The sequence below is a fragment of the Drosophila gunungcola genome (genome assembly GCF_025200985.1).
Source record: "Drosophila gunungcola strain Sukarami chromosome 2R unlocalized genomic scaffold, Dgunungcola_SK_2 000020F, whole genome shotgun sequence".
Classification (NCBI taxonomy): domain Eukaryota; kingdom Metazoa; phylum Arthropoda; class Insecta; order Diptera; family Drosophilidae; genus Drosophila; species Drosophila gunungcola.
Genome location: NW_026453174.1, coordinates 691,295 through 705,012, shown reverse-complemented (window position 1 = coordinate 705,012; position 13,718 = coordinate 691,295). Strand labels below are relative to the sequence as shown.

Below are 13,718 nucleotides of genomic sequence, written 5' to 3'. Positions count from 1 at the left end.
GAAATTAATTAATAAGTTATATCGTAAAAAGAACAACTCAAATTTTCAAAACTAAATTCAAATGCAGATTTTTAGAGGCTTACGCCACAAGAGTTTCAAGGTATACCACTTTGAAATCGGAAGCCTGAAAGAAAAGTAGTGGATTTAGAACTGTAGGTTTTTGGTCACTTTTCTGAAATGACGATTTTTTCAGAGATTTTGAAAGGGGTTACATCGTTAAAATTTAAGAAAATCGGCCCGAAATTACAAACCAAGTTTTAAATGCAGATTTTTAGAAAACTAAGCCAGAAGACTTTTAAAATATACCACTGCGAAATCGTATGCTTAAAAGAAAAGTTATGGATTTAGAATTTTAGGTTTTTGGTAACTTTCCTGCAATGCTATTTTTCGGAAATTAATTAATAAGTTATATCGTAAAAGAACAACTCAAATTTTCAAAACTAAATTCAAATGCAGATTTTAGAGGCTTACGCCACAAGTGTTTCAAGGTATACCACTTTGAAATCGGAAGCCTGAAAGAAAAGTAGTGGATTTAGAACTGTAGGTTTTTGGTCACTTTTCTGAAATGACGATTTTTTCAGAGATTTTGAAAGGGGTTACATCGTTAAAATTTAAGAAAATCGGCCCGAAATTACAAACCAAGTTTTAAATGCAGATTTTTAGAAAACTAAGCCAGAAGACTTTTAAAATATACCACTGCGAAATCAGCATGCTTATAAGAAAAGTTATGGATTTAGAATTTTAGGTTTTTGGTAACTTTCCTGCAATGCTATTTTTCGGAAATTAATTAATAAGTTATATCGTAAAAAGAACAACTCAAATTTTCAAAACTAAATTCAAATGCAGATTTTTAGAGGCTTACGCCACAAGAGTTTCAAGGTATACCACTTTGAAATCGGAAGCCTGAAAGAAAAGTAGTGGATTTAGAACTGTAGGTTTTTGGTCACTTTTCTGAAATGACGATTTTTTCAGAGATTTTGAAAGGGGTTACATCGTTAAAATTTAAGAAAATCGGCCCGAAATTACAAACCAAGTTTTAAATGCAGATTTTTAGAAAACTAAGCCAGAAGACTTTTAAAATATACCACTGCGATATCGCATGCTTATAAGAAAAGTTATGGATTTAGAATTGTAGGTTTTTGGTAACTTTCCTGCAATGCTATTTTTCGGAAATTAATTAATAAGTTATATCGTAAAAAGAACAACTCAAATTTTCAAAACTAAATTCAAATGCAGATTTTTAGAGGCTTACGCCACAAGAGTTTCAAGGTATACCACTTTGAAATCGGAAGCCTGAAAGAAAAGTAGTGGATTTAGAACTGTAGGTTTTTGGTCACTTTTCTGAAATGACGATTTTTTCAGAGATTTTGAAAGGGGTTACATCGTTAAAATTTAAGAAAATCGGCCCGAAATTACAAACCAAGTTTTAAATGCAGATTTTTAGAAAACTAAGCCAGAAGACTTTTAAAATATATCCACTGCGAAATCGTATGCTTAAAAGAAAAGTTATGGATTTAGAATTTTAGGTTTTTGGTAACTTTCCTGCAATGCTATTTTTCGGAAATTAATTAATAAGTTATATCGTAAAAAGAACAACTAAAATTTTCAAAACTAAATTCAAATGCAGATTTTTAGAGGCTTACGCCACAAGAGTTTCAAGGTATACCACTTTGAAATCGGAAGCCTGAAAGAAAAGTAGTGGATTTAGAACTGTAGGTTTTTGGTCACTTTTCTGAAATGACGATTTTTTCAGAGATTTTGAAAGGGGTTACATCGTTAAAATTTAAGAAAATCGGCCCGAAATTACAAACCAAGTTTTAAATGCAGATTTTTAGAAAACTAAGCCAGAAGACTTTTAAAATATACCACTGCGAAATCGCATGCTTATAAGAAAAGTTATGGATTTAGAATTTTAGGTTTTTGGTAACTTTCCTGCAATGCTATTTTTCGGAAATTAATTAATAAGTTATATCGTAAAAAGAACAACTCAAATTTTCAAAACTAAATTCAAATGCAGATTTTTAGAGGCTTACGCCACAAGAGTTTCAAGGTATACCACTTTGAAATCGGAAGCCTGAAAGAAAAGTAGTGGATTTAGAACTGTAGGTTTTTGGTCACTTTTCTGAAATGACGATTTTTTCAGAGATTTTGAAAGGGGTTACATCGTTAAAATTTAAGAAAATCGGCCCGAAATTACAAACCAAGTTTTAAATGCAGATTTTTAGAAAACTAAGCCAGAAGACTTTTAAAATATATCACTGCGAAATCGTATGCTTAAAAGAAAAGTTATGGATTTACAATTTTAGGTTTTTGGTAACTTTCCTGCAATGCTATTTTTCGGAAATTAATTAATAAGTTATATCGTAAAAAGAACAACTAAAATTTTCAAAACTAAATTCAAATGCAGATTTTTAGAGGCTTACGCCACAAGAGTTTCAAGGTATACCACTTTGAAATCGGAAGCCTGAAAGAAAAGTAGTGGATTTAGAACTGTAGGTTTTTGGTCACTTTTCTGAAATGACGATTTTTTCAGAGATTTTGAAAGGGGTTACATCGTTAAAATTTAAGAAAATCGGCCCGAAATTACAAACCAAGTTTTAAATGCAGATTTTTAGAAAACTAAGCCAGAAGACTTTTAAAATATACCACTGCGAAATCGCATGCTTATAAGAAAAGTTATGGATTTAGAATTTTAGGTTTTTGGTAACTTTCCTGCAATGCTATTTTTCGGAAATTAATTAATAAGTTATATCGTAAAAAGAACAACTCAAATTTTCAAAACTAACTCCGAAAAAAATCGTCATTGCAGAAAAGTGACCAAAAACATACAGTTATAAATCCATTTCTTTCTTTCAGGCTTCCGATTTCAAAGTGGTATATCCTTAAAAACTTGTGGCGTAAGCCTTTAACAATCTGCACTTAAATTCTGTTTTGAGTTTGTTTTTAGTTTTTCTTTTTACGATGTTACTCCTTAATTAATTTCCGAATATAAGCATTACAGAAAAGGTGCGAAAGTTATGTCAATATGCCCTTAATTTCTTAATTGGTAAGTTTATCAATTAGTTATTATTAAATTATGCAACCCGAACGATTTTATATTGAAAATGTATATTTCGTTTTTTTGAGGTAACTTTTGGTATAAAGGAGCAAGCTGGTGCAACGGGTCACGGTGGTAGCTCCCATCTCTACTTCACAGAAAAAATACCGCAAAAAATACTAAGCCAGAGCAGGCCGCTGCCTTTTTATGGGTATTTTCAAACTTTCAGCCGTTGGCCACTCTCTCAGCCGTCAACAACATAACGCGTTTCTAGCGGATCGGCCGAATTAAATCCTCGATAAGTAATGTGCTGAAAAGAACAAAACTACCAAAGACCCACTTGTCATTAGATGCGTACGAGATCTTTAGCCAAACAATAATCACGTTCACAATCGTCCAGAAAGACACTCGAAATCGAATCGGAATCGAAGTGCCTGTCCCGAACTCGGCAAGCGGTTAGAGTTGTGTAACACGGGCCTCGTCGAGAAGAAGAAACGTGAACTAGAACTGGGTGTTGTTGCAGGTGAACCAGGAACAGGAGCAGGAAAAGCAGATAGCATGGCGCTTGAAACGGAGGCGAAGAATTCAAATTCGAATTCGAGTGATGCGACCGCAGCAGCAGCAGCAGCAACAACAAAGACCAGCGGCAAGGCCAAGGAGAACAACAACACGGTCGGCGGCAAAAAGAACCTGAACTCGCAACCGAATCAGCAGAATTCGAATCAGAACTTGGTCAATGGCAATGGCACGGTTGCCGACGGTCCCGCTGCGAAGAAGAAAGGTGCGTTCAACCTTACCACCCCCCACCCCCACCCCTATTGCTGCCTTGGAAACTGCTGCCTCAATATTTGATTTGCCGCAAATGTTCAATCACATAACAATTTTAACATTACGTAATGGCCTTTTTCGCCCCTATAACGCTTTAAAAGCGGCGCCCGTTGTCTATGGCTGCCCCCCGCGACCCCCTTTCGACCCTCTCCGCCCCCCTAAAAACCGCGTGCATTGCAATTGTAAATGTAAATGTGTGTGTATTGGAGTTTAGTGCGTGTGCGAGAGCTGCAAGTGTATTCTTCTCTATTTTCTCCCCCTTTCTCTTCACATGGCAACGCACATGTTATTAACCCGCCGATGGCGGCTAAATGTTCATTAACCCCCCGGGCGGATTTCTTGTTGCGTTTAACCTACAATTAACACGTGCGCAGACCGAAATGCATGCACTTAACACACGCAAATTGCTCGACAATTATGTAAATCATGTTTTCTGTCCGCCAGACGCATCGCTTCAGACTCAGAAGAAGAGTCTACACATCTCTCTCGCGCTCTCATTACTTATCACTTTTGCTTTCCCGCTCTCTTACTCTCGCATTCTTTCTGTCTCTCACAGTGCTGTAATCTAGTATATGACTGTTGAAATTAGCATGGCCGTGCTAAACCCATTTCCCCGAGAGATCGAAAGGAGATTGGAATGTTCGTTGGGTGTACGGACTCCGAAAGATCCGAAACCATCGAACCCGGCCCCTTTGGCCTTATCAGCTCGTTTGCCTTATTCTGTTTGTTTTTCTGTCGTTTTGTTGTATGTTCTGTGCCTGCCGGCGAACACAGAAACAGTGATCGGCAAAAGTAGGCGTACAAATGGGGGAATTGTTATGTAAAACCGAACCACCTTTGGAATTCTACAAATTCATAGAACAGATGTCTGGAACTAATTTGAATGCTTAACTTGATGGCTGCTTTGCATAACAAATATTTTGTATTTGGTGATACACTTTAAAATTGAGAGCTAAAACTTAAAATAATGTTTCACAACTTAAAACATTAAATAATAACACTATGATTTATATGTATGCATGTATATTTGTATGAAAATTTTATACAAGAAACAATTATAGCAAAAGTTCTTAAGTTTCTTATCTATATAAAATTCATATGATTTAGAGTTGCGATCTTCATAAAATAATAATAACATTAAGAAAATATATAACATTGTTGTTACTCTAATTTTCAGTAACTTTGTTTTCTTACAGCACAAACTAAAATTAAATTGGTTTGCATACGCTTTTTTTTTATTAAATTAAAGAATTTAGAAGTTAATTTAATCTTCTTTAAACAAAAAACTAGTGTAATAATTGCCTACACATAATAAAATCCTCCGTGAGTGAGGTTTTAAAGTAAAGAACAGATTTATAGAAATAAAATTCGGTCCAAAGTTCGCGTTTTTCCATTCATCGACATCGTTACACAATACTTCAGATGCTTGTCCTAAGATTGGCTAACAAATGACACTTTTTGCTTCCGCCGCAGGCAAGAAGAACCGCAACAAAAGCCCACCAGAACCCACTGCCGTGGAGCCCGTGGAGGCGGCTCTGAGCAACGGACATGTCGAGAAGCCTGGTGAGAACGAATCCTCCGATGCCAATGTGGAGAAACCGGAGGTCGGCGGAGCACCGGATGCCGAAGCAGATGCGGAGGACATCGACCTGGACGCACTGCATGACGTTGGAATCACGGTTAACATCAGCAGTCCCGGCTCGGACTTGCTCTGTGTGCAGCTTTCGAGCATGGAGCTGGTGCAGGAAATCCATCAGCTGCTCATGGACCGCGAGGAGACCTGCCATCGCACCTGCTTCTCGCTGCAGCTGGACAACGTGACGCTGGACAATTTCGCTGAGCTGAAGACAATCGAGCATCTGGAGCAGGGCTCCACCATCAAGGTAGTTGAGGAACCGTACACCATGCGGGAGGCACGCATCCATGTGCGCCACGTTCGCGATCTTCTCAAGAATCTAGACCCGGCGGACGCCTACAATGGGATCGACTGCACCTCGCTGACCTACCTGAACACCATCACCCAGGGAGATTTGTTGGACAAGAAGAAGACGCGTCCGGACTCTGTGGATTGCACGCCGCCGGAGTATGTGACTCCGGGCGTGTACGAACCGCCACTTCTGCCACTGCATCCGAATGTTAAGAACGCCAAGGGACCGCAGGCCCTCAAGGTGCTCACCACATCCGCCTGGAACCCGCCACCCGGTCCCCGCAAGCTGCACGGCGACCTCATGTATCTGTACGTTGTCACCATGGAGGAGAAGCGTTTCCACATCTCTGCCTGCTCCAAGGGCTTCTACATCAACCAGTCGACAGACGACACCTTCAACCCAAAACCCGACAATCCCAGCCACCTCAGCCACTCGCTGATCGATCTGCTCTCCCACATATCGCCCTCGTTCCGACGTGCCTTCCAGACCATCCAGAAGCGACGCACCATGCGCCACGCCTTCGAGCGGGTGGCCACACCCTACCAGGTTTACCAATGGGCGTCGCCCACATTGGAGCACACCGTGGACGCCATTCGCGCCGAGGATGCCTTCAGCTCCAAGTTGGGGTAAGTGCAGTCTGAATCTGGTGATGTTTGTTTGGCAAAAACCATTATTATTTCTTTGTTGCTGATGTTAATTTTGCATTAATTTGCTTGTCTAATTAGGTGTTTAATAAATTGTTTATTAAATAATGGTTTATTGCATTTATTTTATGATTAACACAAATATTGGTAAAAGGAAAATATTTGTTTGCTTCTTATCAGATTGTAAAACAACTTATTACAAACTGGTGTGGCGAAATCTGAAATTATCAATTTCATTGTTTAATATGTGCAATAAATTATTCATTAAAAAATTACAAGTTTAACTAACTAACTAAGTCAACTTAGTTTACCAACCAATTTATAAGTAAAACACCATTTATTTAAGGAATATATATGTAAAGAATATATTTATTTGTGCAATTCTAATTTAGAGTTGTTAAAATATTATGTTAGTTTTTGCGATATTTTTATTTCAATAATTTTGAAGAACATATAATGGCTTCTCATCTTACCCCGCAATTTACTAATTTATTTTGGTCTGTTGCCCTCTCATCCCGCAGCTACGAGGAGCACATTCCTGGACAGACGCGCGACTGGAACGAGGAGCTGCAGACGACGCGGGAACTGCCACGCAAGACACTGCCAGAGCGCTTGCTGCGCGAACGCGCCATCTTCAAGGTGCACGGGGACTTCGTGACCGCTGCCACGAGGGGCGCCATGGCCGTGATTGACGGCAACGTGCTGGCCATAAATCCCGGCGAGGACTCCAAGATGCAGATGTTCATCTGGAACAACATTTTCTTCTCGCTGGGCTTCGACGTGAGGGACCACTACAAGGAGCTGGGCGGCGATGCTGCGGCCTTTGTGGCTCCGCGATACGATCTGCATGGCGTACGTGTGTACAATGCCGTGGATGTGGAAGGCTTGTACACACTGGGAACCGTAGTAATTGACTATCGCGGCTTCCGCGTCACCGCCCAGTCCATTATACCAGGAATTCTGGAGCGGGAGCAGGAGCAGAGCGTGGTCTACGGCTCCATTGACTTCGGCAAGACGGTGCTGAGCCATCCCAAGTACTTGGATCTGCTACGGCAGGCGGGAAAGCACCTGAAGATCCTTCCGCATGCGGTTCTCAATGAGCGGGACGAGCCCGTGGAGCTGTGCTCCTCCGTTGAGTGCAAGGGCATCATCGGCAACGATGGCCGGCACTACATTCTCGACTTGTTGCGCACCTTCCCGCCAGACGTGAACTTCTTGAAGCTGCAGGACGTGCAAATAAGCAAGGAGCTGGTCGACATGGGCTTCCCCATCGAGCACCGCCACAAGCTGTGCTGTCTGCGCCAAGAGCTGCTCGAAGCCTTCATCGAGGACCGATATGTGAGCTTTATCCGGATTGCCGCCGTGCATTTGCAGCAGCTGAATGCCAAGAAGCAAACTGAAAAGGCGGAGGAGAAGCAAGTGCCCGCCCTGGAAGAAGCGGAGTCGGAAACCAAAGTAAATGGAGCCGAGAAAGCGGCCGACAAGGAGGAGAAGAGGGAGGACAAGGCGGAGAAGCAGCCCACTACCAGTGACACAAAGACCGCCGAAGCCATGGTGAATGCCATCCGTGAGGCACAGTCCAATGTGGCCACATCCAACGAGGTGCAAGCCGCCGAAGTTGTTAAACGGGCTTGCGCAGCCGTTGGCTCTCTGAAGGAGAAGGAGTTTGACTTCCGCTTCAACCCAGATGTCTTTTCGCCCGGCATTCGCCACGTGGACGGCGAGGAGGGCACCTGCAGCTCGCTGGCCAAGCAGAAGGTGCTCGTACAGGAGGCCGCCGAGTTCCTGGTCCTCAAGCAGATACCCGCCTTCATCAAGGAACACCTGGCACACTCCTCGCCGCCGATCGATGGCCAGAGTCTGACGGAATCGCTGCACAGTCACGGCATAAACGTCCGCTACCTGGGCAAGGTCATCAAGATGCTGGGACAGATGCCGCGCATGGACTACCTGTACAGGATCGCCATTCTCGAGCTGATCGTTCGGGCCACCAAGCACATTTACTACACCTACATGCAGAACACAGAGCCACTGCATTTGTCTGCCGCCATCAGTCACTTCCTCAACTGTCTGCTGACCAATGGACCGGTCAATCCGGCCGTGAGCAGCGAGGAGGCGCACAAGAAGCGCGGCAATGGCGGCAAGCACAACAAGCACAAGTCCTCGAAGGGCGGCAAAGGAGGCCAGCAGCAGCAGTCGGCCGGCAACCAGAACGGCAGCTCGTCTAGCTCCTCCAATGGCTCGTCCGCCTCCGACTGGACACTGGTGACGCCCCGTTCGCTGTGGCAGCAAATCCGGCGGGAGGCCAAGGCCTATTGGGACTGGGAACTGGACTGCGACTCGATCGACACCGCGGTGTCCAAGTACGGCATTCTGCGGATCAGCCTGCTGCGCGCGTTCTGCCTCAAGGTGGGCATCCAGGTGCTGCTGCGCGAGTACAACTTCGAGTCCAGGCACAAGCCCACTTTTGGCGACGACGACATCGTCAACGTGTTCCCGGTGGTGAAGCACATTAGTCCTCGGGCCACAGACGCCTACAACTTCTACACCACGGGCCAGGCCAAGATCCAGCAGGGCATGTTCAAGGAGGGCTACGAGCTGATCAGCGAGGCACTCAACCTGCTGAACAACGTTTTCGGGGCGATGCACCAGGAGAACGGCTCCTGCCTGCGGATGCTGGCCAGGCTTAGCTATCTGTTGGGCGATGCCCAGGATGCCCTGGCTATCCAGCAGCGGGCAGTGATCATGAGCGAGCGGGTGAACGGCATTGACCACCCATCGACCATTTTGGAATACGTACGTGCCTAAGTTTTCCCTCATTAGTTCAAATAATTACTCAGTCCCTTTTACAGACACACTTATCACTCTATTCGTTTGCTAACGGACATGTGGGCATGTCCCTTAAGCTGCTGTACAGAGCACGCTATCTGATGGTGCTCATCTGCGGTGAAGATCATCCAGAGGTGGCATTGATCGATGTAAGTTGAAGCACTTATTGTAAAGGGAATATGATTTAATTCGCAATTATCTGTTCCTCTTCTGTTACAGAGCAACATTAGTTTGATTTTGCATGCACTGGGTGAATACGAATTGTCTCTGCGATTTATCGAGCATGCCTTGAAGCTGAACCTCAAGTACTTTGGCAACAAGGCCATGCACGTGGCGGTAAGCTATCACCTGATGGCCCGCACTCAGTCCTGCATGGGTGACTTCCGCTCGGCATTGAACAACGAGAAGGAAACCTACTCCATTTACAAGTCACAGGTGGGTGAATATAAATATAAATAGTTCCTAAGAAGTCAAGCTAAATTCTAAATTTATTTAAAAGCTGGGCGAGAAGCACGAGAAGACCCGCGACTCGGCCGAGTGTCTGCGCCTCCTCACTCAGCAGGCTGTGCTGCTGCAGCGCAAGATGAACGACATCTATTCCAGTGGCAAGCTGACCAGTGACCTGCCGCCCATTCACATCACACCGCCCTCGATGGGATCGGTCCTAGACATGCTGAACACAATCAATGGCATTCTGTTTGTGCAAATTAGGTGAGCAATTTGGTTTGGCAATACAACAATCGTCTCTTAAACTAATTTTTCCTCCCTTAACTACAGCCAAAAAGACATTGTCAAGGTGCGCAGCGAGATTGAAAAGCATTTCAAGGCCAATAGCGCCGAGAACGAGGTGAATGATGCCATCAAATCCATTGTGGCTGCTGCCAACAACAATGGAGAGGCCGAGGAGAAGGCCTCGAAGGACATTAAGGAGCAGGCAGCAGCAGCATCGGGCACGCAGCTAACCAATGGCGATAAGGCCACGACGACGACCACTGAGACGACTTCAAGTTGAACCCTCTAGAGGCAAAGTTAAACAATTGAAATCCCAACAAGTCACAAAATTTGCCGCCTGTTCTTTGCATTGTCTGTCGCATCGTTAATCGTATTTTGGGACTGAGCTAAATTAAAACAACAATGTTTTGAATAACTACAGCAATGACCTACCAACTGCAACATCAACAACAACAACTACCAACATCGTAATAAAACATAATTGTATATGTTTTTCTTAAAGGCTGCTCTTGTACTGCTCACACACATCGCATCGCGTCGTATTTAGGAATACGCATAGAAGGTCCCGTATCCATTTGTGGTATATGGGCCATTAAAATACTTTTAGGCTTAGTCAAGCAAACTATCAACAACACTATCAAGCATCCTAATCCAACGACCCGAGTTCACCCCAAAAACCAGCTATAACACAAAAAGTAGACCTGTGTTCAAACACAAAGTCGTTAGCTCATACACACATATATGTTTTGTTAACCATTTGCAAACCCGTCAAATGCCTTTTATAGTTTTTAATCGATTGCACATAATTGTATGCATTGTTTTCTGTTGAATCAACTATACAACGAGTGCAACAACATATTTTACAATAACGTTAAGATGCGTACAATTGGAAAGAGAAACCAGAGAAATTATTGAATGATTACGTTTTTGTTATTTAACTATCATATAGATATATATCAGAAAATATATATTATTCATATGTAATGCATACACTTTTGGGTCCTTGGTGTGTCAAGGGTCGCAAGAACATTTATTCATACGAACGAAATGGTTTTTTATTATTAAAAAGGTCGAAAAGCGATCAAATAAAAATGAAGAAGCTGCCAAGTTGATTTCGTATTTGAAAAAGTAGCAATTTTTGCACCTAGGTGTCTTTTGGGTTGGCACTAAAACTAAACTTATCCGAACTTATAGTTAAATGATGGTTTAGGTGGGTTAATTTTTTAGGAAAACAATACTGGAATGAATAGTCTTAAAACGCAAACTGTATTCTTAAAAACATTTACAACTCGGCCGCGTTTACTTCCGTTTTCTGCACTTGTTGCGACCCTTTCGTCTTCTGCCCGGCGTTTTGCTTGGCGATTTGCCATTTTTGGCGGCTGCAGCTTGCTGCGGCTGACTCTTGGGCGTGGTTCCACCTGCCCCTGCGGTGCTCGCCCCCGAATTCGAGGTGTTGCTCTGCTTGCTGATCCGGTTGGCAGCACTCTGGCCACTGATCTTCTTCGACGGCAGCAGGTGCTGGCTGACCAGCTCCCCCAGGACACCCTGATGCGCCAGCATCGAGAGGAAGGTGCACACGAACTTGTCGTAGTTGTGGGTGCGTCGACTGGCGTCCACCTTGAACATGTGCCGCCGGTCGTTTTCGTCGGCCAGGTGCTGCTCGTTGATGGCTATTTCGGTGTCCAGGTTCTTGAGCAGCGACTGCAGATCCCGTGCGGTAAAGGCGCTCGGTTCCAGTAACGTGGTGGGCGTGTCAGGACGCTGTGAGTCTCCGTTCCCCGATTCGCCCTGCTCGTCGGCTTTTAGGAGTTTCTGCAGGGTTCCGGAAACAATGGCCTGATTGGTGCGCAGCATCTTGAGCTTGTGGGTTATGGCAATGCGCCTGTCCGGCACCACGGCCATCAGGTTGAAGCGTATGTCCTGTTCACCAGTTGCTATGCCCAGTCTCTCCGCCATCACACGCCGAAATTTGTCCGTCCAGTCCTCGCTATCCTCCCAGCCCCCGTGATTCATGGGATACGGCTTGAGACCATCCAGTTCGAACAGCTGCCCGTTGATGGGTACGAAGCTGACGAAGTGGAAGGCCTCTCCGGTGAAGCGGCAACTGGAGACGCCGGCCCCGGTCCGCTCCAGGCGGCGCCGAGCTTGCGGCATTGCGTGGGAGTTGTGGGCACAGGCCAGCTCCGGAGTGTTTCCAATGGCCAGGCCCTTGTTCTCCGGACTCATGCCCTTGGTGTGGGCTTTCAGTCGACTCAGGGTGTCGCCCAACTGAAGGTTGTTCTCGTTGCAGTTCAGGAGGACGGAGAGGAGGGCGTGGGTGGCACAGCTATTGGGCACCACTTGCTGGGCAAAGAATATGCTCGAAATCGCCTCCTCATCCTTCACAAAGATCTCGGCGGTTGTCTCGACGATTTTGCGCCTGGCACGCCGCTCTTCGATCCAGCGGAAGAGGAAAATAAAGCCATAGGGGCTCTCAATGGGTTTCTGCAGGTCGTACACCTCCTCCACCTGGACATCGTGACCTGAAAGGGATAAGTGTTTTATTGGCTCATGCAGGGCTTGGTTTGGTTATCCCAACTTACAGCCAAAGTCCTCGAGCAGGAGGGTGAAGAGACCGGGATCGGATTCGAGTTCCAGCCATCCATCAGCCAGTTGGGCCATGGGCATGGCTCCAGAAGCGGTGGCGAGGAGCGAATTGTTTGTAGTCGCCGGTGTCGCCTGTGGGACGTTGCCTCCTCCAGCGGCGTTCATGGTAGAAAACTTGTATTCTTTATACCAATCGATTCTTAAAGAGGTATTTGCTTTTTTTATTGTGGCACAACCAATTTAAAAATAATACTTAAAGATTGCGTTTTTATGAGCGATACTTGTTAATAGTTTGTATTGTTATGGACACTCTAGGTATATCGATATCGGCACGAACAATCGGCTTAGCCCTGCCAACTTGTGACAGCCCGTGCCCCGACAGCCTTGCCAACTTGTCCCAAAAGGCAGACGTCATGCGCCACCTCAGAAAAGTTGCCGGTTAACGACCCGGGCTATTTGAAATCAACACAACAAAGTTTCAGTAAAAGAATTTAATTAAATTGTTGATTTTCTTAGTTGACGAAGCTTAAAAGGAAGGTGGGTATCTTATTTCTTCCACGTAAAGATTGAAATTGATTGGAAGTCTGTCGAATTATTTATCTGTTAATAAGTAAACAATTTTCCTCTACTTTTAGTATGGTTGAAATTTTGGCATTACGCCTAGTTTAATAATATATATATTTTTTGTAGTATTTGTTGGCAGCATTATATTATTATTTGGTTTATTATTGAGTGCGTTTCCGATGCCTTAAAAATGTCCGAAGTATAGAATTTAGAAAATAATTGGTTGTGGGGGTAAATGTTTCAGGATCAACTAAGCTTGGACATAAACCATATTTGATCACGGTGGAAGAACATGGGTAGAATGGGATATTACAATTGACTACCCATGACCCAAACCAGTTAAGCGATTTACAGCACTGGAATTTGAGTTCAAATGTTAGCCGCCAAGAACATTAGTGAAAAATTTAATAAAATATAACATTTTAAGTGAATTAAGGTTAAGAAAAAGTTTTTCGATAGTTCGTCAATGTTCTTGACCTTTTCTGAGTAGCTGCAGTAAAGGAAGTTACATTTGGTCCAATTTTTAGTCCGTTTTTTAGGACAATAAATTCGTATTCGTCCTGCTGGAAC

The 13,718-nt window shown here is 44.0% G+C and overlaps 2 protein-coding genes across 2 annotated transcripts; one reads left to right on the top strand and one right to left on the bottom strand.

Moving 5' to 3' along the window:
* The first annotated feature begins 3,255 nt into the window (after positions 1-3,255).
* LOC128256489 (protein clueless) lies at positions 3,256-11,105 on the top strand. The gene is made up of 7 exons (XM_052986880.1): positions 3,256-3,818; positions 5,339-6,419; positions 6,959-9,233; positions 9,290-9,415; positions 9,486-9,701; positions 9,766-9,977; positions 10,044-11,105. The coding sequence occupies exons 1-7, from the start codon at positions 3,596-3,598 to the stop codon at positions 10,276-10,278; spliced, it is 4,368 nt and encodes a 1,455-aa protein (XP_052842840.1). The 5' UTR covers positions 3,256-3,595; the 3' UTR covers positions 10,279-11,105.
* Positions 11,106-11,245: 140 nt separating this feature from the next.
* Positions 11,246-12,905, bottom strand: LOC128256503 (ubiquitin carboxyl-terminal hydrolase calypso). Its single transcript, XM_052986912.1, has 2 exons — positions 12,581-12,905; positions 11,246-12,520 (listed from the first exon to the last, which is right to left on the bottom strand). Exons 1-2 carry the CDS (start codon positions 12,747-12,749, stop codon positions 11,298-11,300), a joined length of 1,392 nt encoding a protein of 463 aa, XP_052842872.1. The 5' UTR covers positions 12,750-12,905; the 3' UTR covers positions 11,246-11,297.
* Positions 12,906-13,718: the final 813 nt, after the last annotated feature.

Excerpts from the sequence above, each read along its gene's own strand:
- LOC128256489 (XM_052986880.1), top strand. The coding sequence starts at position 3,596 with ATGGCGCTTGAAACGGAGGCGAAGAATTCAAATTCGAATTCGAGTGAT. Across the intron at positions 9,416-9,485 it reads CAGAGGTGGCATTGATCGAT|AGCAACATTAGTTTGATTTT; the intron begins GTAAGTTGAAGC and ends CTTCTGTTACAG. Across the intron at positions 9,978-10,043 it reads ATTCTGTTTGTGCAAATTAG|CCAAAAAGACATTGTCAAGG; the intron begins GTGAGCAATTTG and ends CCTTAACTACAG.
- LOC128256503 (XM_052986912.1), bottom strand. The coding sequence starts at position 12,749 with ATGAACGCCGCTGGAGGAGGCAACGTCCCACAGGCGACACCGGCGACT. Across the intron at positions 12,521-12,580 it reads CCTGCTCGAGGACTTTGGCT|GTCACGATGTCCAGGTGGAG; the intron begins GTAAGTTGGGAT and ends TATCCCTTTCAG.